Source organism: Ixodes scapularis, unplaced genomic scaffold (assembly GCF_016920785.2).
Source record: "Ixodes scapularis isolate PalLabHiFi unplaced genomic scaffold, ASM1692078v2 PGA_scaffold0__279_contigs__length_252992795, whole genome shotgun sequence".
Taxonomy (NCBI): domain Eukaryota; kingdom Metazoa; phylum Arthropoda; class Arachnida; order Ixodida; family Ixodidae; genus Ixodes; species Ixodes scapularis.
Genome location: NW_024609835.1, coordinates 56,983,841 through 57,007,708, shown reverse-complemented (window position 1 = coordinate 57,007,708; position 23,868 = coordinate 56,983,841). Strand labels below are relative to the sequence as shown.

The 23,868-nt window shown below is 45.8% G+C and overlaps 1 protein-coding gene across 4 annotated transcripts in view; it reads left to right on the top strand.

The window, feature by feature from the left end:
- Nucleotides 1-23,868, top strand: part of LOC8023218 (retroviral integration site protein Fli-1 homolog) — a 61,465-nt gene that overhangs the window by 13,343 nt on the left and 24,254 nt on the right. For 2 of the 4 annotated variants that reach the window (XM_040215946.3, XM_040215944.3), the window contains 3 exons: nt 8,178-8,378; nt 9,929-10,006; nt 23,482-23,577. In XM_040215946.3, coding sequence (XP_040071880.1) covers nt 8,178-8,378; nt 9,929-10,006; nt 23,482-23,577 — 375 coding nt within the window. The remainder of the gene's footprint in view (nt 1-8,177; nt 8,379-9,928; nt 10,007-23,481; nt 23,578-23,868) is intronic. The other 2 variants (XM_040502957.2, XM_040215945.3) reach the window with 1 other exon arrangement.

Below are 23,868 nucleotides of genomic sequence, written 5' to 3'. Positions count from 1 at the left end.
AAGCAGCCCGTCCAAAGTGACGCCAATTGGATAGTGGACCGCACTCGTTTCTTTTCCATTTCTCACTTAGGAACCTGCCATTAGTCTGGGAGAGCAGACCCCACGCCGATACAAGTGTCCGACATAGACTTCTGCAGCCGGTGCAAGGATATGCGCGCACCTGAACGTCGTTTCGCGTTGTTCACCTTCTCTCCCCGAGGCAGTGCCGAATTGGAGTTGCTACAGCGAGCACCACACCCAGATTCTGCGGGAGTTCAGAAGACGCTTTTGCTTTGAAGGGGCTAATTCCTGTTCTCGGAGGTTCCTTACCGTGGCGTGGGAACCGAGACGGTCTTCCCGCGTCGACCGAGGGGACGCCCCTCGAAACTCCAGAGGGTCGCTTCGCGGAGTGGGCTGCATCGCTAACGGGAGGGAGGGGAGTCACCCTGGCTGTGCGCGCTGCTTTGCTCCATTGCCTTCATTTGCCAAAACTGCGCGGGTGAACGGTTTTGCCACCGCAGCTCTCTCATTTTGAGAGAGACCTATCTGCTTGCCTCGTATTTGAAAATTACTCTTCTGTTTTTTTTTTTCTTGTTGCGCTTTTTAGTTTGTATTTTTTGTTTGTCTTTTTTTTTTGCGAAGTGGTGTTTGTAAGGGAATCGTTGGTTGGGGAAAAGCGTTTCTACGGTTTATGGTAATTGATGTCAGAAGGGAGTAAAACCTAAGGTTAAGAGTTTCCTTCATTGTAGCGAGCTAGTTTTCTCAATTTACTGTAAGCCCAACGCAGGCGAAAGAGGTAGTTATAGTAAATATTGTTGCTATTTACAGTGGTCAAAATGTTCTATGGGGCATGGAGGCTAAGCCGTTTCTGGCTAACTATTGAATCGTTCGAGATTAGTGCGCTTTTTGTCTTAAAAGCTCTGTTTTCTGAATAATTTTTCAATCAGAAATTGTTTCGGCACATTATTTGCCGTTTTTTTTTTTTCTTTCCGAAATTGTTAGAAGTTGTTACACATCCGGCAGGATTACCATGGATAGGCGAAACACAGGGGGAGCTAACTGAAGGGACGGAATCAAATGCTGCTGGTTTGTGCAGACATATGCGCATGGTACATTCGAATGTAGTCTTGATGGCGACGTAGGAGCTTCCGAGATCCTTTTTTGCGGTGCTGTAATAACGTTATGACGACAATACCAAACCGATTAAAAACAGAATCATGAAGTACAAGTGGTAAACGTTTACCGTGTTCCTCTCATTGAGCGAATTCCGCATAAATATACGTAATAGGGACCCATAACCGCAATGCTCAATTGTTATTGACATTCTCCTAACTCTGTAGATAAACTCACTTCAATACCCACGCACATAAAAAGTACCGAAAAGTAAAGCGTCCTTCTTCAGATTTCTTGTCCTACCAATTCTATCGGTCAATAGATATTCACATGTAAAAACAGATTGGTGCTTAGGCACGAAGCCTTTCCCATTTAATTGAATTAGGAAACTTCAGCAAACATACTATGGAAATAAACAATTCGTTTAAATGGTAGCTCGATTATTTCTCTGCGTCGTAGCGAATACACGCGTAAAATTATTCTCTTGCGTCACGTGCGTCTCATATATTCTTGAACTAAAAAAAGTAGTTCCAAGTCTCTCACTTAAAAAAAAATCTTTTGCAACCGGTATGATTGTGGCTTGGGCACGCTTGCTACCGCATTACACTTCTAGAGAGACAGCCTCCGTAATGTCGGCATTTATGAATTGCTTTTAACAGTCTCCTGATAAGAACAGTTCGTAGAGAGACCGTTTCTCGAAACGAAATGTCTTGCTCGCACCAAAGTAGCTCGTCTTCTTTAAGCCAAGTTTAATCTTAGGTATTATCAACTTCATAGCAAACATTCACTGATAGAGTTGATAAAGCTCTGAACTTTTCTTGCTCCAGTTGGATTCAGTTCGAATCCGCTCAGTTTTACACGGGAAAAGAAAAAAAATAAGCCACATCGTCTTAATTGACAACATAAAGTGAATTAAAAAAAAGTATATACTAAGGCAATCTCGGGGCGCACTTTCTGCGGTTTCACGAAGAAACATATCACTGTAGAGACAGTCGGGCTTCCCCACCAGAGACGTAAACACACAAATAGCCGCCATAACAAGCAAGCCCTTCGAATACGAGTGAGAACAGCAGAGCACTGTCGAACAACAATGTCAGCCAAAAACAACAACAACCAAACACAAAGTAAATACTAGGGGGAGATGCTCTCACGTAAGAGGAGAGTAATCCGTGGCCCATCACTCGTTGTGCGCCCCTCCTCCCAAACCAGACCGCCCCGTTCCGTCTGCATCGCCTCCGCATCCTCCCGGCGGTCACCCTTCGACCTGGGAGCGGCTCGGACGACAACCGAATTCCGCCGGACTCATGTGCCTCGGGGACCCCTGACCCGGATTCACCCCTGAGTCCGGCTCCTGGTCTCTATGCGGCTGCGGCCGCAGAATTGCACCGAGCCACCGCCGCCTCCAGCCAACCGCGCGCCACCGACGGCCAGCAATGCGGACCTGCGCGGAGCTCCTCTACGTTATTGATATCGAGGAACCCTGGAGGCAGAACGGGAGGGCCGCTGCTATTACGTATACACACACGACGCCTGGAGCCCTGATTCGCGGTGAGCGGCGAGCGGGCACCGCTGCAGCTCGGGCCGCTCCCTGTTTCTGCTCAATTCGCTTTAATTTGAGGCTTAGCTCGGCCTGTCAAAATGTGGCATAGCAGTTCCGTGTTCGCGCCCGTTGTTACCATTAGCAATGGGTGCGACCCCGTTGATGAAGCTCCGCTTTCTCTTTCCCTTTCTGAACCCCCGTTCGCGTGCTTGGGGATGAAGCTTGGTGGCTGGTTTGCGTTTAAATGATGATGAGGAGAAGGAAGAGGGGGGAGGGGGTTTGGACGCACGATTAGCGAGATCGTTTATGTTGCGGATTTTTGGGATGATTATGCCGTTCGGGCGAGCGTGTGGTTTGCTTCTGGCTGCGTGTCAGGGTGGTTGGGTCGTCTGGGAATGTCTGGCTTATGTATATTAATTGGATGCGGTGGTCTTCTGTCGTTGTCTGCATTCTCGTAAGGCCCAGTTGACGTGATAACGTGGGTTAGACAGCTGCTGTTTGAGCTGGACACCACTGTCCTTTGATGTGCGAATTTAATTACCGTGGCAAGAGGACGCTACACGCTAAATCACGAGCTAAGCTAATCAAAAAGAAGCTTAGTACGCTCTTCAATTTTCACCTGTGCGGTTTCTTTTATTCAGCGTATAATAACGCAATTAAGATTTCTTAGGGAACTGGTTCACAATGTTTAAAAGTTTCAACACATAGGATGTTCGACGTAGTTGACGCGTTACACTCGCGATAAAGCAAGCGTTAGTAAATAATCTTTCTTTTCATCGTAGGACACATTAACGGTCACCGAGCAAATTATTTGTGTTGCTATACAAAGAAAAATAAGTACAAGAAAAAAAAGAGACAACTTGAAAATAAATGGAAATTTTCAGACGGTATGCTCGTAGCAACAGATAAAAGGGGCGATGTATAGTTGAATAATGGGTTTTTGCTTGATTTTTCAATGTGACTTTTGTTTCAATAAAAGGGTTAAAATAGGCAAAAATTGTGAAATATGAGCTTGCATTACGTTAGATACCTGAAGCGACATTTCACGAGGTCCCGATTCATGATGAAGTCGTCATTAGAAAACGACATCCAGGTCCGCGAGCGGTGGTAGGTGCATCACCACCATCACGATTCTTCAAGGTTTCTTCCCAATGAGGGGTCGCTTCTGCTTGTCTTGGTAACTGTAGATTAAGCGATGGGAGTTGCCCTTCTTGTTGTTTTGTGCAGAAAACGCTGGTGCATGATATAGCAGAGTGCCCAGCTTAGTACCTTACAGACTAGCAGGCTCCTGTTCAAAACCGTGAAAAAACATTATTATCTTTTTGTGTGTGTGTGTGTGGGGGGGGGGGGGGGGGGGTTGAGGTTAAGTATGCAATTTATTAAAACTACTACTAATATTGCTTTCTTACACTGTAGTCCGAATACAAGACCGTGAAAACTCTTATTTTTATTAGATTCATAAAATATAATTCTGATCTAATTCTGATTGTAGAGTGAAGCAGGAGCGAGTCGGGAGATGGCGCCCGGCCAGTGTTCATTTATTATTTTTTATATATATTTAATGCATTGTGCCGAATTTGTAATGGTGAGACGTATTATTTTTAGAAAGCCTTCCATCATTTCTCTTCTTAATGTATACACAGCCGCATAAAACGAGAAAAAATCCCGTGACGCCGAGAGCATGTAACTCAGACGGACAAGTTTGGTCAAGGCCTCGCTATAGGGACGCGCACAGTGTAACATATGCAGCATCCGTGCTTACATAAAAATGAGACCACAACATAGAGAAACCAATCCATCACGCATTGCTGTAGCGACGCCATCGATATAACTGCGTCAAGTTGAAGACCAGATATTATCGTCAGCAGGGCCGTACCCAGAAAAAAATTTCGGGGGGGGGGGGGGGGGGGGGGGGGTTTCGGGGACAACGGCGGCCATTTTGAAAGTGTCTGTTGTCTTATTTTCGCCTATGAATCATGTGCATCGGTGGCATATAATGGAGAGTTACAGCAAACCGGAGAACCGGTCTCGGTTTGGTACCCGGTAGCCGACCGGCGCCACTGCGCGTGCGCAGAGGTGGAGATTAAAATCGGCTGGCTGCCAGTGCACCGACCAGGGCCGTACCCAGAAAAAAAATTTCGGGGGGGGGGGGGGGGGGTCAGAACCCCCTAATCCCCACCCTGGTTACGGCCCTGATCGTCAGTCTCTAATTTGACACAGTTTGGCGCGATTCCTAGAGAACTAAGGAGACTTCCTTACAGAAGATGTCACCTTTGATTATTGAGCAATCGCGGCCACGGTACTCGGGAAGAGCCCAGTGCACGGTCTTCATAGTCTTTCGCTGCTGCTTCGGATTCCTTAGACAATAAAACCGCCTAAACAGTGCACCTGTGGGCTACCGCCTCATCGGCAGCACCCGCGCGCGGGCTGCTGCTGTATTTACTCGGCCCCCTGCTCCGAATTCAAGGCTAGCCTGCCCATTTCCTGGCAGCTCGGGCAGGAGCAAAAGAGAGACGCCCACAACCGAAAGAAATAAAGAAAAAAAGAGGAGCGAGAAAGCGCGGGAGAACAAAACCAGATCGGCGGGTCATGCGCCACCTGACCCTTAATTACCCGAGAGCGTCTATACCCGCGCGCTCCGCTTGCGCCATTCGGAAGACCGCCATATTGGTCACGACTGCCCTCTGGTGTCGAGGGTGTGGCGCGAGCTCCACCATATCCATCCGACGGGTCGCCCTCACCTGCGCCGTCGTCTTTTCTCTTTTTGCGCAAGCTGGCGCTGACGGTCTTTTTTTTTATTTGTTTAGATTGCATACCTCGGTGATCTAATCTCACTGAACGCAATCATCGTTCCTTTTTCCCCCGGTCCGGAGAGCGCCGATCCGCTTTCCGTACCCGCAAAACCGGACAAACGATGAGACCATCGTCACCCTCTTCGCTCCCATTTTGCCCCCCCCCCCCCCCCCAAAAAAAAAAAAAAAAAAGTTACGCGTGGTGCGATCGGGTCATCCCAGACACGTCAACGATAGGAGGACGGTCCGGAAGACCACATGACCCTTCTCCGAGAGCGCGGGATGACCGATACGGATACTCGACGGCTCGAGGAATGCCGCCAGGCATCACCGGAATGCCTGCCGCGGCCGTCCAAACCCGTGGAGCAAAGGCGGACTTTCTCCCACCACCAAATGGTCCCGGAATGCCGAACAGAGAGGGCTGGGTCGCGCGCGGGAACCGACCTCGGACGCTCTGCCTACCGCCGTGGAATGTGCCGCAACAAAAACGCTGTTCAGAGCGGTGCGCCTCGTGCGCACTGTTGCGGGCCAGCGGCAGTCGCTGCTGCCACCGCCGCTGCGGACGCTTCACGCTGGAATGCGTAGGCGATTGGTGGTAGGCACCTGCCGCCTCCCGGTTTTTCATTGTTGTTCGAGTGCGAGCGCCGTTGGGTAATTTCTCCGTAGGGCTACCGATAAAAGTCGCGCTAATGGCCGCCGGGCACGCTCCGAGAGAGAGAGAGAGAGATGTCGGCTTCGTCCGCTGAAGAGTCACACCTGTGTGACGACGGCTGAATCAGAAATTCAGCTGAGTCAGCCGTGGCGCTTGCGCGCGCTACGGATTGTGACTTGGCGTGGGCGGCCCTCGAGAAGTCTGTCGTGCCTCGTTCCCGTCGATGATGCGTTGTCGACGTGATGTCACCCGCATTGTGCGGCGGATTCCGTGAAGAATTTCTCTTAGTCAGGCTGTTGTCTGCGCTGCGCTCAACAAGCTATTGCACCACTCTTGATGCTTCCGCTCTGTGGACGTTGGTCGTCGTCGAAGGGTTGGATCTTGACCGGAGTCACGTCGTTGTCGTCGTGCTGCCGCGGTTATGTTAAAGCTTCGCCTCGTGAGATGGGGGTCGTGAAAATGAGGTCAAATCACTGAAGAAAATGAAATGCGTGAGATAAAAATGCGCGAGGAGGTGACAGTATACGCAGACCCATCAGTTACAGTTACAGCTTTCGAACCACGTATAAATTGCGGTGATTTGGGTTTGCAGACTGTTTTGTATGATGTGTGAGTAGTGTGACCCCGGACTCAGAACGTGGCGCGTTCTTCTATACTTCTGTAGGTTTGTTTAAATGTATTATATCTTATACAGACGGTGATATTTATCGGCTTTTTTTGCAATTCTTTTTTTAATATTTTGTTTGTGAACTATTATACATTTTAAATCCCAGATCTTAGCAAAACTTAGGCACCAGAGGAACCCAGTCTGCTTTTCTTTTTTTTTTATCTCAAAATAAAATGAAAAAAAAAATGTCCGGTCGACAACTTTATTATTGAAAGAATTAAGTGTGTTTTGTGTGTGTGTGTCTTTTCTTAAAGTTGCCTGGACCAATGTAGCAGCCAATGAATTTACCTTAATAATTCTTTTTGGAACCACATTTTATTACGGGTATGAACTTGTTAATAGACCCTTTTCAAAAGTCGGCGCCAACACCTGTCCGCCGTTGCTTGTTCACATACCCTGAGCGTGTATTGGACACGACTGCTGACGTCAGCGTTCGGCATCCACTCGGATCCAATCACACGCTTCGTGTCCAAGCTGCGTTTTGAGACTTCATTATATTTGTCCCTTTCTTTTTTTTAATTTTGTTTTCCTGTCTCGTTTTTTTTAAGTATGAACTGATTAGTTGGCTATTGTATCTTCTTCTACTGAATTCAATTTAAATAAAATTAAATGCCAATATATAGAGAGCAGACGGGGTGCGTAAAAATATTAATTTCAACCTTTTCTCAAATATGTGTTTTCTATCACTATTTCGCCATTCGACATTGATCGCCATTCATTCCACAATTAATGGTGGTGTTTTTCTAATCTCTAAAACAAAAAAAAAACAAAAAAAAGAAAAAAAGATTAGGATATTAAATATTCCACATGGTAACTCCATATGATAACATCTACACGGGGTTGCCAGATGACTCCATCTCTTAATAACAAAAAGCATTGCTAGAGCAAAGCTTACTGTTTTTCTTGCTTTTTCTTGGTGCATCGGCTATATCGTGTTTAGCGTGGGGTTCCTATTGTAAACTTTTCTTTGTGTGGAATATTAAGTCTCACAAAACACCTAAATATTTAGATCCCACTAAGTGAGCATCTAGGTCTCTCTTTTACATTTTCTAAATACGTCGTCTTTATGTAACATATACCCTCGCGCATTTCCGTGTAGAGATCGGTGCTTAAAACTCCAAGAAACGTCGTCAAGTCCAAACGATTATGTGCAAAACGTCGAAGAAACGTAAGAAAAAAAGAATACGAACAGTATCATTCCTAAAGTCATCCATTTTGCGATTCTTTCACAAAAATTGACCGAGGAATGAAAATCCTGCTTCACTGGATACTAGACTTGCTCTTGACTCCTTCACAAACTCCGGTTAAGCAGTTGCTAGCCCTGCGGAATTTAGTCTTTTTTTTAAACAAACATACAAAAGCCAAGCAATACGGCAGCATATATTTAACGAAAATGCTAAGCCGCGCTCGATTTTTTCTTCGCGTTTCCCGCAGATCCTCGCCAGTGGGACAGCAGTGACATCCGCGCCTGGCTCTCGTGGGTGAGCGCCAAGTTCGGCCTGTCCCGGCTGGACGACACCAGGTTCCCGGACAACGGACCGGCGCTGTGCGCCCTCACGCTGTCCGACTTCAGGGAACGCACCGACGTCCGGTCCGCGGACATCCTCAACACCTTTCTGGCCTCCAGGAAGCTCGGTGAGCCTGCCTATCTTCGCGTGCGATCATTCACGATAGACACGCTTTCATGCTGTCATGCGGCGCCGTATCACTCTCGAAGAACGCACCTTAGAAACCGACGTGTTCTTCTATGCCTCTGTCTGTTTGTTGAATTTTATTTAATTGTATTTAATTATTTGTACTTAAAGAATTGTTTTAATTTATTTACTTTAATGTTTTTGTGGAACAGACGTTCTATTATAGTTACGAACTTCTTAATCGTAGCAAGGCTAACTTTTAAATATTATCCCTCTAACGGCAGGTCTCCCGCCAGTATTATTTGTCATTACTAAAGGAGCCCTGCAACAGTATTCGCTTGGAAGGTTTTTTTTTTTTTTTTCACTTTACACGAGCTCACTTGCACTATTTGGAGCCAAGTATGCTCGCACGCAAAGCCACTCACCAAGAAACTCCTTTGTTGCGGTGTAATTTCAAAGACAAAATCGAGCATTTTCTTTCAATCTCTCCTTCGCAAAACTTGATGACGTAGCTGGGGGGGTCGCAGTATCTCTCAGTGACGATATTTGAATGCGGCACATAAATTGGACCCGAGCAATGCGTGAGCACTCAGTTCGGGTTCGTGATAATCATTAGCTCGGCAAGCATTCGGGTAGTGGCCCGTCTCCAGTCGCTGCAATGACGATAATAGCGGAACCATAACAATGTCTGGAATTCAGCGCGTGTCCCGTTCTTTGTCAACCCCAGCGCGTGGCTATGATCAACATTGGCACTAAATAATCCGCTCCAGATCACGTGACCGTTTGTTCTGGCTCCGAGTTGAGGGGGTGAACGCTGGTCGTGTTTCTCTAAGTTTTTCTTCGGCTTCTATTGCGTGTGGTGCAAAATGAACGCGTGTTTCATCGGTCATTAACGTCAGAGATTTGTTCTAAGCGGTATATTCGCAAAGTACAAAAGTCTTTGCATCGCTTCTTTTAAAATAACTCTGCATATTTCTCAGCACCTGAGTTTCTAACCAAAGGAAAGTCTAAGAAGTTATTTTAATTACTGAGGACAAATCATATATGCCCTCGGTTTTGTGAGCTCACAGAAATCACAAGTAATATAATTTTTTCCATGTTCCTGTAAAAATTGACGTCTTTTCGTAAGGTTGATATGGTAGAAAAAATAGGCAATCTCGGCATTCAGATTCAGTACGTGTAAGTGTATACCGAAAGTGATTCATCACATTCTTTCTAACTCGAGCACACAACGCGAGGCATCATCTATTCCTTCGGCTCGTTCAACCACGAAAGCCATCTCTGACAGGTTTTATAAGCATTTTGTGGAAGCGAATGAAGGAGGCCAGCTCCGATACAAGGCGGGCTGTCCATTTTTATTGCCTCGCAGCGACTGCTCGTCCTCGCCGTGAATAGGTCCGCGTCGAAGAGCGCGGTCCGACGCAAAGCCCCGACCACGGGCTGGAAGAGGCCGCAGTTGCGCTCCCGCGGACCGCTGTAACCCGGGAACACGCGCCGCACCGATGCGCATCTGGTCACCGCGGGAAATTTACAAGCCAATCCACGTTTCAGATGCCGGCCTCATCAAAGCGCCCGCGCTGGACCCTCCATTCAGCCCGGACAGCGCCGATGCCAGAGCAGCTGAAGAAGGTGAGTTTGCCGCACGAATTGAACGTCCTTCTTCTGTCGGTCCCTTCCGAGTTGTTGGGGCTTTCGCCGATAGATTCTCGACGACGAAAGGCAGAGTGTCCAGATAGCCAGAACAAGTGGATTGTGTGTGCGGCAGGAGCGAACGATCCCCTCGCGTCCCTTGTGGCGATCAATTGCGTTTAGGCCGAAGCGAGAAGGGAAACAGGCCGAGCTCCAGGTAAGGTACGAGGGTCGTATATCGTTCGACGTGTATCGTCGCTGTTGATGGGCTTCTGTGGAAGTACCTATCAGTGATTGGCTAGAAAACGCTATCAGGGCAGTGTTATTCTGCTGAGCTTCGGGTTTTTGGGGTGAACTCGGAAATTTAGCTTCAGTAAGAGACACGCGTGGGGAATGAAGTTATGTGTTGGGGCACTTATATACGTACGTGGTAATAGGCACTGTGTTGAGGAGTGTGCGTAGCTCACTCGTATTGGTGTAGGCCACAAAATCTGCCCTTCCCAAAATGTGTGCCTTACAGATTTATCAGTAGTCCCATTACTTGTTTCTATAAGGGCGCTTCCGTTCGTACTAGAATAACATAAATGTACTGTGACGCGACTGTGCAAGCCACCGTAATTGCCTAGACTGGGAATTTCGACCTATCATAAGTAGAAGAACTGGGTGTCGTATCCAAGCAGGCGCACATAGACCCTGAAACTGGGGTCTGGACAAAATTTGAGCTATCCCTTACAAACAAATTATATCTGGCCAGATCTGAAGATTTCAGATATCGCCATATCAAAAATTGGCCACATATAACCTGATATGGTATATCTGCCAGATATAGCCTCATAATGCCAGATACAGTCTGATATCCCTGGCCAGGTATGGAAATCCCAGATCTGGCTAAGTATGGAAATTCCAGATCTGGCCAGGCATATCAAAAGGACACGAGCCTGAAATCAGCACTGCATATTTTTTTATTGTCTACAATTCACCCAAGTGCCCCGGCCCGCACTCGAGGAATTATGGGACGGTGATCCTTCAGCTCCCTAGAGATCGCTAATTTTGACCAATGCCATGGTTACACAGTTCCGAGTGTAATTCGTAGTCACCCTAAACAAGCGTCCCATAGGGGCCAAGGACCTGTCATATCACTTTTAAAATTTCTCGTCAATGGCAGCGTTTATGATACTGTGCATTCGATCCACCTTTTAACTTGGCTGATCCGCAGAAATCTCTTACCATATTATCATTCTCGTGATTGTTGTTTTCGCAGGAATTACTTAAAAGTCGAAAAGATCACAACAACCGAAACCGGGATTTACCTCGGATTGAGCGGAGCTGCTTATATCATTTGTAGCGTTCCTAACTTAATATCAGCGTATTTGAAGCTGTACGAGAATGATAATAATGTAAGAGATATGTCTGCAGCTCATCCAGGTTGAAGGTTGGACGGAATGCACAGTACTGACATTGGCGAGAAAGTTTAAAAGTGATATGACAGGTACTTGGGTTCTAATTGACACGTGTTCAGGGTGACTCCGAATTACACTCAAAACTGTGTAACCATAAATTGGTCGAAATTTCCAATCACTAGGCAGCTGAAGTAACACCGTCCCTATAATTGCTCGAGTACAGGCCGAGGCGCTTGGGGGATTTAGCAAATTGTCTTTTCGGGCGTAATGTTAACACTTCAAAATAAGTAAGCTACATTGAAATCCTCGGGAAAATTAGCACAAATAATCCTAAACTTAAGTTTGCCAGAGCTGAAGTTTAGGATTATTTGTGCTAATATTTAGCTCGCGAACAATGAATCATTCAGAGTTTGCTAACAAATCACTTTTTTTTAACTTTTTTTAAACTTTTTTATATATTGAAAACCGGCCGCCAGATAAAGCTTTATATACGCCAGATAACGAAGAATATACCTCAAATAAGGCCGTATATGCAAGATAAGTCTGTATATACGGCAGATTAGACTATATATTCCAGATAAGGCTTTATCTTCGCCAGATAAGGATGTATATACGCCAGATAAGGCTGTGTATACGCCAGATAAGGCTGTATATACGCCGGATAAGGCTGTATATACTCCAGATAAGGCTGTATATATGCCGTATATAATCATATAATGTTTGATATGGCCAGATATGCCCGAGATATAAAATGTTTCATACGGGATACGCTGCCGTTGCCACTAATGTGATCTTATGAACGGGCCTTCTTAACTATTATTTATGAATAACGTTCTTAAATTACGCTAGCTATAGAACGATGTATCATCTTCGAAATGAGTCTATCGGCGAATAATTGCGCTCTATTTTGAGCCCACTTATTCGATATTTGTTAGCTTTGATAGTTCAGAAAGATGTTTTTTCGTTAACTGTACTTTATATCATCAAATAGTTAACAAAGATGTATGTTACTTCACTATTTAAGTTTTATTTATTTCATAACCTCGAAGAGTTACCGAACATGTTCGTTTCTAATTAGTGATTGACTTGCTGTTATTTTGTATTTAGTTACAATGAATAGTTTTGTCAAATAATACAACTATGAACGTCCATAACTAGTGCAACCTTTTGTAAAAACCTGCCTTCTCCGACCACGGCTGCTCAATTCTCACACTTGTTGCGCTTACAAATGTTCCACTGCCCGCAGTCCGTGGCAACTCAGATTCCAGGCATGCTGACGGGCATAAAAGCACGAGAGTCACCCAGAAATAAAATAATGCGTCTCTGGTGCTCAACCCACTTATTAAGTGCCTAGAAAGTTTAGTAGGAGATTACACAGTCCCGCTCAATAAATTAATTGTGTTGAATTGAATGGCTGAAATCGGTATGACAACAAGAGCCGATAGGGCAAAACAACCACGATAGCATAAAATGACCGGAGACTGGGAGGAAAAGGAAGATGTTCATCATAGAATTAGCGAACACACCCGCATTTTTTTCGTCCAAGGTTTCAATGAGCAGAAGAAAAGAAAGGCTTTCAACGTTGAAAAAGAAGATGTCCACGTCCGGGTCACGATATGAGGCGCACATTTTGAAATTGTGGGCATCTTACCAAGGAAGTTAGACTATTAAGCGTTCCCATGTGGTTCTCAGTTTCAGTAATCAAGTTAGTCATATGTGCTCGAGTGGAGTTTGTATTTTTTACATCTGGGTGTACGCCGGTGCCTGCGTATTCAAACCCGCGTTATGTCTAAATTATTACAGCATGATTTGGGGCCTCAACAATTTACATTGTACGCCTTATTTCTTACACCAGATCCTCACTGTTACATTTCAGCGAGTTTAACTCATCACAGCTTACGATATTAAGGTGCTACGCTCACTTAATGACACCGCCACTTCATGGGGCATCGCGTCGTTTCTGTCCCCCAGCAGCTAGCATAGTCGACGGTCTCCATCTCTAGCCAGCGTACCAAACGGCCACTGATAAGCTCGACTAAATTCTCCCTGCATAAGACAAAAAGAAGAGAAAAAAGAAGAAGAAATACCGGAGCGGCTGAGCGGGGGTTGTGACCCCCCCACCTCCGTTCGATTCCGGCCTGGGGAGCGGGCTTTCGAGATCGGACCCGAAGCCAGAACGGCCTTTCGTCCAAGGCAGGCTGCGTGCTGCCGAGGAAACCGTTTTGCCAGCCATGTTTGCGTCGTTACTTCTTTCCTGCTGGCCCCCAGCGCTCAAAGGGGTTCGGGTCGCGATAACGGAGCGCGTGTGGAAGCGGCCGCTCGCTTCTTTGTTTTCGGGGGAGCGTGGCGGAGGGAGGGAGGGAGGCGATCGGGCGGGAGAGGATGGATGGCTGTGGCGGCCGATACGGGCCCGGGTCTGATGGCCGAGCAAAACGGGGCCCGAATTGCAGGAAGGAAGCTGTGGCCGCCGGGGCACTTTGCTCGCCGGCGGACCCCGGTCGGCCTCCTCGCGCGCCCCTTTGCTTTCCTCGTTAAAGGGGTCCTCTGCTTTTTGCTACTTTTTTTTTTCGTGGACTGGACCGTTTTGGCGCTGTTTGGGTACCGGTGAGTGTGTAAGTGACGGACCTTATTTCGATGTGCCCAGGTTATAAAGATGATGATTGTGTTAGGTGCCCAAAATATTTGACGGGAGTAACGGTTTTGTTAAGAAGGAATACGGCCCAAGGTTGCTGAATAAAAAGATGCATAAGAGACTTATGATGCAGAAGAGGTGGCTGTTCTGGCGATTCTGCTTTTGTTTTCTCTTTAGTCTAGGTATTTCTAGGAGTAAGCATGATTTCTTTCACGTGACAGCAATGAAGGCTTCGAGTTAAAAATATTTGAAGCCAATGATTAATACTTGAGTAACGTTAAATCATGGTACGACATCGTGAAGATAAGTTAAGGCTAAAAGCTAACCTAGTTAAGTTTTATTTTTCAGGCACGCAGAGAGGTCCGTCTAAATGTGGCGAAAAAACGTTTCATTCATATAATCATGGTCCACTTAGACCAAACACGAGCATGGGAAAGGTAACGGTATCTGACCGGGCCACGCAGGGTATTGCCTTTCTCAACGCTCCACACAGACGAGCTCGCCGAAGCACACCGTTCCTGGTTCATCGCAACCACGTCTCCCGTCAGAGAACCGCAGCGCTGATCCCATTTCATCCCGCATCACCATTCCGCGGTTAACCACCCTCGACGGTCCCGGCTCTAACGCCTCTCTAATGTCCATTTAACACGGGCGTCCCTTTCAGCCATGCTAAGAGCAGACGCTCGGCACACTAACGCATCCGTAATTTATGACTAATGTACCGCAGCTCGTCGAGGGAGTGCTGCCTCAACGGAGAAATCTCCCACCCCAACAGCAGCAACCCACCGGCCTCGTGGGTTATTAAAAGAAGAAGCGCCCTAGATAATCCTGACCGTATGCCGATTTTCGAACGTCGTTGTATAACCTTTTCCTCTCCTCCTCTCTTGGCGTACTCCACCCTCTATCTTTCTTTTTTCTTTTTTTTATGAAGGATTGTTTGGCGATTATGGTTGCTGCGTGCACGTGCTGCTTGAAGCCTCGGCACCTCGGCGGCGTTCGTGCCGCGAACGGGCAGGGCGCACGCGCGCGCTTATGCAAATAGCAAGGGAGGGTAAAGAGAGAGCTATGCATTCGGCCGGGCGCGTGCGGCCGTTTATATTGAAAACTGCCGCCGCTTCGGAATAATAATAAGGAAGTCCAACGCGAGAGGGTCGCGATAGTGGCTGCTGCGAACAATGCGCTCATTCTCCCCCGTGACTGCCGCTCGCTCGCGCTCGCGACCGCCCGGACCCCCGTTGTGGGCTCTCGCGTTGCTGACTATCCCGTCTGCTGTAATGGAAAAAAGTCGGAAGGGTGCTGTGTTGTGTGTGCGTGGGGGAGAGGGGACCGCGTGTAGTTCATTAAATCCGGCCATGATCCTCCGGGGTCCTGCGCGCGATGGTATCGCTTCCCCTTTTCATCGGTGGCGAGGAGCGGGGGAGAGTGGTCTGGGCCCGAGGTCGGAGCATCGAGTGCTGTTTTTCGGGGGCTTAGATCGCGTTGCCTGCCTGCCTTTTGTTTTGCGCAGCGCCGCTTTGTGCGCGCGTGTGATCTCTGAAGTTTGGGAAGTCCGGCGCATGATTAGCTTAGCGGGGTGCTTACTACTCGCGGGCTGATTTTGGGATTTGATGCGAAGAATGGGAGGGGGAGGGGGGAGGGTTGGCGTGGAAGTATTTACGAGGTCGTTTTCCCCGCGCTTTGAACGCTCGCGTTTCTTAGTTAATGGCGACTTGCGTTGCCGCCTTTCGCATAGATTGTATTAGGAGAGGGTGGAAGGAAAAATCGATGGCGCTAAACGGGAAAAACACGAAAAAGTAGGCGGTAAGTGATCGGGAAAAATACTCTGGGTACGTAGGGTCGTAAGTATATAAATAGAAAGGGACATTCTATCCGATAAATACTGGTAGTTCTAATTCTGCTTAGCTTACCGGCATGCAGTCGTATAATTCCTAGTACAAGATGCACATAATAAGATACCCTAGATTAGTTTAGCAGGCTTACTGAACTGGCCGAATTTCCCATCTACAGCAAAGACACTGGACGCCGTTGTAAGGCAGAATAACTTTCCCCTTTCTAAACTCCACACAACAAGCATGACTTTTGACTTTGACAAGAGCAAAGTATATTGCTGTTTTTGTTGCAACAACGTGGTAGTCACGTTCACGAAAAATGCGTCTCAATGTTAAGAGAGAAAAAAAGAAAAGAAGACTGATTGAACATTGAGGGAGTTGTTCGCGGGCACCTTCAATAAACTGCCATACTTTCTTGTTGATGATTTCTATTCTTCTTCACTTTATCACTAAGATCTCCCAAAAAAGTAGTTTCATCAGACACTTTTTTTTTTTCATCAACGCAATATTTTTGTGGGTTCGATTGTCATCGCCAATTTCGGTAACTCAGCATCTTGTTGGTGCACCCGAAGCTCAGTAATAACTGTACTAATTTGAAGCGCGGTGAAATCACCAATAAATAGACTCTTAACATTGTCATTTTATAGAATAAGGCGGGCAAGTTCCTCTGCTCCTTGCGCTAGTCGCTCGTTTGTTTACCCCCCAAGTCCGTCCATTTGCCTTTGTTTCCCCCGACCTCGATCAGTGGCAGGCGCGTTTGGTTGCTTCGTCATCGTGCGTTCCCTACTCCTTATCTGCGTTGATTTTTGATTTGCCTGTCCCTGCTTGCGTTCTGATGTGGCAAAAACGCGTTTTAGACCACGTGCTCCCTGTATCGTTAACCGCAGCAGCACGCCTCCCTCGCGTGTAGCGCCTCGCTATCCTTGGCTGGCTCTAGGTTGCACGATCGGTGGATCGTCTGATCATGGCGAAAATTAAAGAGGCACTGAAGTCATTTTTAGAAAAGGTTGTTTTTGATCTTATATTGTTTAAAATGTGTTAGTTCCCACATATACCAAGTCCTATATTACAAAACCGCCTACTTATCTCAGGGCAATAGAAAACATGTGGACTATTTTTTCTCGCGGACTACACTGCGTGGACCAATAAAAGACTTACATTACGCGCAGATTCCGAATGATTTTATTATAACTCGTTTTGAAGAGAGTCCAATAGGCACACATTCGGATAAGACTCCTCTTTTTTCCCTCGGGCGAAGCCATCGCTTGCAACTCGCCGACAAGAGCCCTTCGTCGACCACTACACTCGGAAGAAAAGTCTTCCCAAAAAGGGTGTGTCGCGATCTTTGAACACGCTTTTAACGAGGAAATAAGCTACACACGATTGGGATTTTAAAGTTTGTGGATGCTTAGCGCATCTAGATTGAGTTGTCACCACAAAAGGACGATCTCAGAATCGACTTCATGTCCCTTTAATAGCTTTAATATCGGAAGTTGCGGTAAGGGTCTTTGTACATCGATAATTGCACCGATGTTAACCGAAACGAAAACGTATTTGGCGCGTGCCGATTATGAGGTATTTATTATTTATGATTTATTTAATAAGGACTACCTGCAGCGCCTTCGAGGCATTATTGCAGGGAGAGGGTCTTCAAAAAAAATTGTTTGGGGAAAATGCAGGTGGCCACACAGTCTGTTTAAGCAGATTCCATCTAATGCTGTACAAAAAAAAAAAAGATTCACAACCAGAGTTAACAGTTGGAATCTTCAATTGGTTATCTACTCTTTCTGACATGTTGAACAGACTTCGAATTAGTTATCTCTAGCGATACCGATTGCACCATTATAAAAAGAGCAGAAACATTTTAGTCTTAGGTACTTTCTTCTGCAAGACGGCAGTTTCTATTTCATTCGCGATTTCATATTTGTGACGCTCCCTTTGAACATATAATTATTTAGGACAAAGCTGGCACCCAGACTATGCACCCAGACTGAAGGACTGAACGAACAAAAGAAAAACACAAAGTTTCTTTTGGTTCTGAAGGGCGGCGCTGGAAATTCCGGCACAAGATTCCCAACATGCTATATGCCTTTTTTATCGCATTGATATGATTGTTTCATGACTGGTCACTTAAATAAGTAACACCGAGATGATTAGTTAAATTAGTTATTACGATGTGTTTGTTGTTGATGATGTAGCACATGCCTTGTGTAACTTTTTTTTCCGCGAAAACTTTACCCTTTTGCATTTACGTCTATTAACTTTCATGTGCCACCCACTGCACCAGTTTCATACTCGATTTATGTCTAATTAATGTGTAAAATAATCTTCATCGTCCTTAATTCTTCTGTAAAGAACAACATCGTCAGCGAATAATTTAAGATGCGAAGAAATATTTAAACAAATATCATTTATATACGTCAGAAAAAGAAGAGGACCCAAGACCGATCCCTGGGAAACTTTACGTAAAATGTTACATTACTCGATCAATGATCATTCAAAATCACATGCTGCTTTCTATCAGAAGAATACCAGGATCAACATTCAAAACATGTAACTTTTTTCGCAACAAAACAGTGATCCACTTTACCAAAAACCTCGCACATATCTGTAAATACACAGTCAACCTCTTTTCCGGATTCAATTGCAAGCGCGATGTCATGATGAAATTCAACCGACAATGATGTGCAAGGTGCACCGAACTAAAAACCATATTGATCTTTGCTGAAGTAGCTATGCGCATCTAGACGTGCAACGCCACCTGAAACTGCGTGCTCAAGAACTTTACATATTATAGAGGTCAACGATATGGGCCGATAATTACTGGCGACATTTTTGCTACCGCTTTTGCGGATGGAAACTACTGTCGCCATCTTCCAATCGTCGGGAGGTTTATACTCGGATAAATTCATGGTAGAAAGAAAGAGAAGGAAACATGAAAGTATAGAAGCGCAGTCTTTAAGAACCACAGCAGGGATACCGTCAGGACCGGTTGCTTTTTTAGGTTTCAAAATTAAACAGTAGCTTTTCAATCCCTTGTAGTGTATAGTAATTAGCAACATTTCGTCATAACTTAGATTTGCCAAGCGTGGCGCCGTCATTTTTGCATTAAAACAGATTTGAAATAATCATTCAAACAGTTCGTCTTTGCGGAGTCCTCAATTACGTCAGCTTTTCGGAACAGAGTGCTGGTATGGTAGTATCTGCCGGAATGTTACTTTTCACGAATCGCCAGAATTTTTTTTTTTTATTGTTAGCAAAGTAACTATCTAATTTATTAAAATGCGTGGCCTTGCATTTTTTCTACGACTAACTTGTATTGATGGGACTATAGGCTTTTCAACCTATGCATATTCATCTTGTAAAAGTGCTTTTTCAAATCACGAATTTGTTATTTTCTTTTCACTGTGGTTTTCCTAGTGTCCGCTGTGTTGAACGTACACTATATTAAATAGTGCATTGTGATTGGATGACAACACTGGGTGACTTGTAGCGGTTTTGTACTTATCTGACCACAGGTACAAAATATGTGCTCGAAACTTTTTTTCCCGAATCTGCGAAACATTTAACCGTGTTGCGCGCTCTGACAAATTTGTAACTCCGTTCCAGAATTCGCACTTATTTTGATTTTGTTTGATTTTATGGCTGATTTCTGGCTGACCGGAATCAAGAACATTGTGTGGGGCAGGGACCTCATCACGTTTGGTGGCCTTTCGGTTTTTTCTCCTTTCTCAGTTTACAGCAAAAAAAAAAAAAATCAGTTTATCTTAGTTAGAAACTATAACCAAATCTAACTTTGTTCCTGGATTGGACACATATCGAACTCCGTAAATGTTGAACATATTAGTTTATTTTTAAACTCATACAAGCTTTTTTTTTTTTTGTAGATTGAACTTTAGTTTACTTGCTATTTTGTACACATCGCGACACTGTTAGCGCGAACACGACATCGGCGCATTTTCGCATTTTACTTCTAAATAGTATTAGCGAGCACGAAATTTTATCGCTTACATTATAGAACTAAGTGAGCTCTCTCCGTAGCAATAATAACTTGGATGACATCCCTTGGTTTCAAAGAGAAAAACTGAAAAAAAAACTGGCGATCGCTTGTTCGCGCTAACAGTGTCCCGCTCTGCACGTACACTCAAAATGGCGAGGCAGTGCTTACATTTTTTCTTTTTTTATTCCGATCCGGAAGAGAATATGTCAATTATCATTACAGACACCATGTTGTGAAGCCGTTTCTTACTTAGCGTTTTTTACTGAAAATCATTAGATGGTATTAAAAGAACGGGCACGTTCTGGGCAAGTACTGCTAGAATATTGTAATGCTCCACACCTTATTGACAATGTAATGTTTAATGACCATATATCTGACTATCGTGGAAACGGTTGGTTACAACTGTCGCCAGCCAGAGGTCCTTGTAAAAATTGTGGTGGTTTCTGTTTTTTAAATTTGTGATTATAGGTATTCTTTTTTTTGTGATAAGTGCCATGTCTACTTCTCTGATCAGGCTGAAAAGCTACATTCTTGCAGATAATATATGAAAACATACAGTTCATCCTAGTCCATACGAAGTTCGCTTATATTTTATCAAGTATACGATAGACACGCATAAATATGTGAGTGTCGAAACTGTCGTCGACTCCAATTTTGTTTTCTGACAACGTCCATTTTTTTTTTTGTGTGTGGTTGCACTTGTTTCTCCGCGGACAATCAAACTTCACGTGCAATTAAAGGTACATCGATTAATGACTACATTCACCAAAATATTGGACACCGGGTCACCAAATAGAAAGCTCATACTAACCAGTAGTTTAATTGCTTGTGACATATAATTCGATCGAGAGTATAGTCGCTTCAATATTCCTTCCATGAGAGCAGCAATACTTGAAATGTTGTTCCACTATCTTAACTGAACGTTTATGCTATTCTTCAAGCGGGACGTACGAGTGCTTCGCAAACAAATCCATAAGAGAGTCGGGGATTCAATTCCTCCATTTCGTGCTCTGGCTGAAATTCAGAGTTCCGGCTGAAATTCAAATTCAGCCGGGAATCGTGCACAAGAGCATCTTTCCGTGTGAAACCCTCACGAAGCGCGCCGAAACCACGCACACCAACGTTTCAACGCGTACGAGTGCGCAGATATACATCCATCCAGGGACCCGCAACCCGGGTTTAACGCACGTAATACCTCCTATTACACCCACCCACCGCTGCAGTGGCGGCCATTCGAGCGCCGAGGCATCCATCCCTCCGTCCGCATCACTATATCCCGATTCCCTCCTCCCGATTTCTCCTCCTCTCCCATTCCCGGAGGAGGCGGAACGTGGATCAGAACTTCCGGCCCACGCGCGTCGAGCTGAGCGAAAGAGGGCCTCTCATTGGCTGTCGCCATGACGACCGCGCAGTCCTCGGCACGTTCGCGCTCACCCTCCGCGACTTTCCCGAAAGGCAGCCCCGAAAACCGTGTTGTAATCCGCGCGCCCTTCCTTTCCCTTCATCGCCGGCGTCGGCCCGTGTCTTGCCGTATTGATTGGCCGACCTCCGTTTGTTCGCTCTTTAGACATCATCATCATAACTCCGGGACAGAGTGAAAGGGAAACGTGGAAGGCTGAAGCACAAACACGCGTACAAAGACCCGCAAGAGGGGAAGAAAGAACCCACTCTTCCCTAAAAGGGAGAAATTATTTTTTTTTATATGTTTTCTGGGTGCTGCGGTTTGGTTGGGAAACTTTACCCTCCGCTCTTCCCTTTCACTTTCTCTCCATCTTTCCTAGCACTAGGCGCGACAAAATATTTTCCAAGAGATGACAATCCGCGATTGCAGCAGCATCGGTTTCGGAGGGCTTTTTTGTCGTTTTTTTCCCTTTTGTTTGGTGTTTGCGTTTTCCCCGTTCCCTTCGGCCGAGAAGCGGCGGCGACATCGGCCGCCTCCTCCCTCCCCATCTCGTCGGCTTCGGCGCTGCGGCGCCGCCGATCGCCCTCTCGCCGCGCTGCCCGCTGAGTTGGACCGCACGGCCAGGAAGGAAGGTCTTGCGGTGAAACCGACCGTCACGGTTAAGGTTCGACTTCCTCCGCTCGACGACGACGCTCGTCGTCGCCTCCGCTCTGTTTTGCGCGATGTTGTACGCCGCTGCGGCCGGTAAGGCGAGCCTCCCTTCTGTCTGCCTGTTGTCTTTTGATTGGAACCGTTTCCTTTGTGTCGCGGGTCGCCTCCCGGACCCTATCCGGTGCCTTTTTACGCCGTGTTTTTTAAGGAAGGAAGTGATTAGGGCGCGGTCGCCTCCATTCCGCGGCACCTGTTGCCGTTATCCGGTAAAACTGCAGAGACTGTGAGTTTGGTTTTAGGGAATCGCGATCTACTCATATTCAAAATGGAAAAGCTTATTATGGTCGGTATTATCTATCGGAGTATTTTACTTTAATTTATCAAATAGATCTACCTCTATTTTCGTATTTTCTTTTGGCATACCCGACCTCGAAATTCGTTTATTATTCTAAATGCACTAGTACGTGAAATGTACATTTAATTTTGCTTTGTTCTGCGGACGGGGAACTTTTTTGTTGCGGATGTAATTTCCGTTGTCAGTGCACGATTCGGGCACGCCAGTTAAACAGGTGCTTGGCGATGATTGATAGATTTCGTCGACTAGACTCCATTTTGTGCCTTACTTTATTCCTTTAATTCCCCAAAAAGCGATGTTGGAATGTTTTTTTTACGAAACTGAACAAGTCCGCTTATTTATTTTTATTTGTTTATTTATTTTATTTACTAGCGATAACCTAAAACCCTCCGCACGAAATTTTTTTTTTGGGGCATGGTGCCTAAATCATTTTGTCTCCTTAATCTATGGCTCACAATTCTACCACACGTTCAATACATAACCGTTTCTGCACATGCCACATGTGTAGAATCGCAATTACTTTTCCTCGAATATCCTAGTATTATCAATTGAACGGAACGGCGGAGAGCCAACTCAAGTTTGTTTCGTGCATCCCCCCTCAACCTTCTCAATCCGCTCATTCGCGCTATCTGTGCGACTTAACTTTAGGAGAACATAACGGAGCAATATACATTTTATTGACCTTACCGACGCAATACGTTCCCAAAATTCTGTTAATTACCGCATTACTCAACTGTCATTTTATTGATCTGTCGGTGCCTATGCCGAATCAAAGCGGCCATTGAGGTAATAACGATCGCAAACACTTCCCTGGAGGTTTAGATTTCCGACTTTAGACGTGCGTAGCCGTTCGTTGGACTATAGACCAACACAGTGTTCACAAACAAATCCGCTTTGCCCACACCAGGTGTGAGCATTGCGTGTCCGAAGAAACCAAGTGTGGGAGGAGGGAAGCGTTTGCGCATGCTCAGTACCGTGATGTGACTTCAGTAAGTTGAGTTGGTCTATACTTATATAATCCGTCTTGTAGTAAAAAGCTCCTTTTTTGTCGTTAATTTGTTGGAAAGAGTTACATTTGTCTCCCTAAAAATTAGTCAACGACAAAGGTTTAGAAGGCGCGCCGTATAGTTAGCGACAACACGCAAGTTTCCACAACTCCTCGGTGGTGCGATGGCACGTCTCCCATTGGATACGGTGTTCGTTCAGATCAGACCCCATACTCCGAGGCCCTCCGCAAATCCGGCTGGTCATCGAGTTCACCCGGCAATGGAGGCTACGACCATCAGACTTCAGTTTCATCCTGTGAGTGTGGCACCTCCTCCTTCCTCCTGCCCCCTCAGTCTAGAGCCGGACATTGAAAGGGCATTGGCATTCATTCACTCGAGGCGGTGGCGTGCCAACGAATGATCTTCGTTTGTCTAATACTGTATCTGCGCTGATATAAATATGTCGGAGGCAAGAGAATTCAATCACATTCGGTTCTTGAATTCTGTCATTAGAACTGATTGTTTCGGTTGAGCGAAAGCGGGCTTAAAATTACCTCGCACTGCCATCACTAGGGGCATATGTGGCGCTGTTGATGCCGTGTTATAC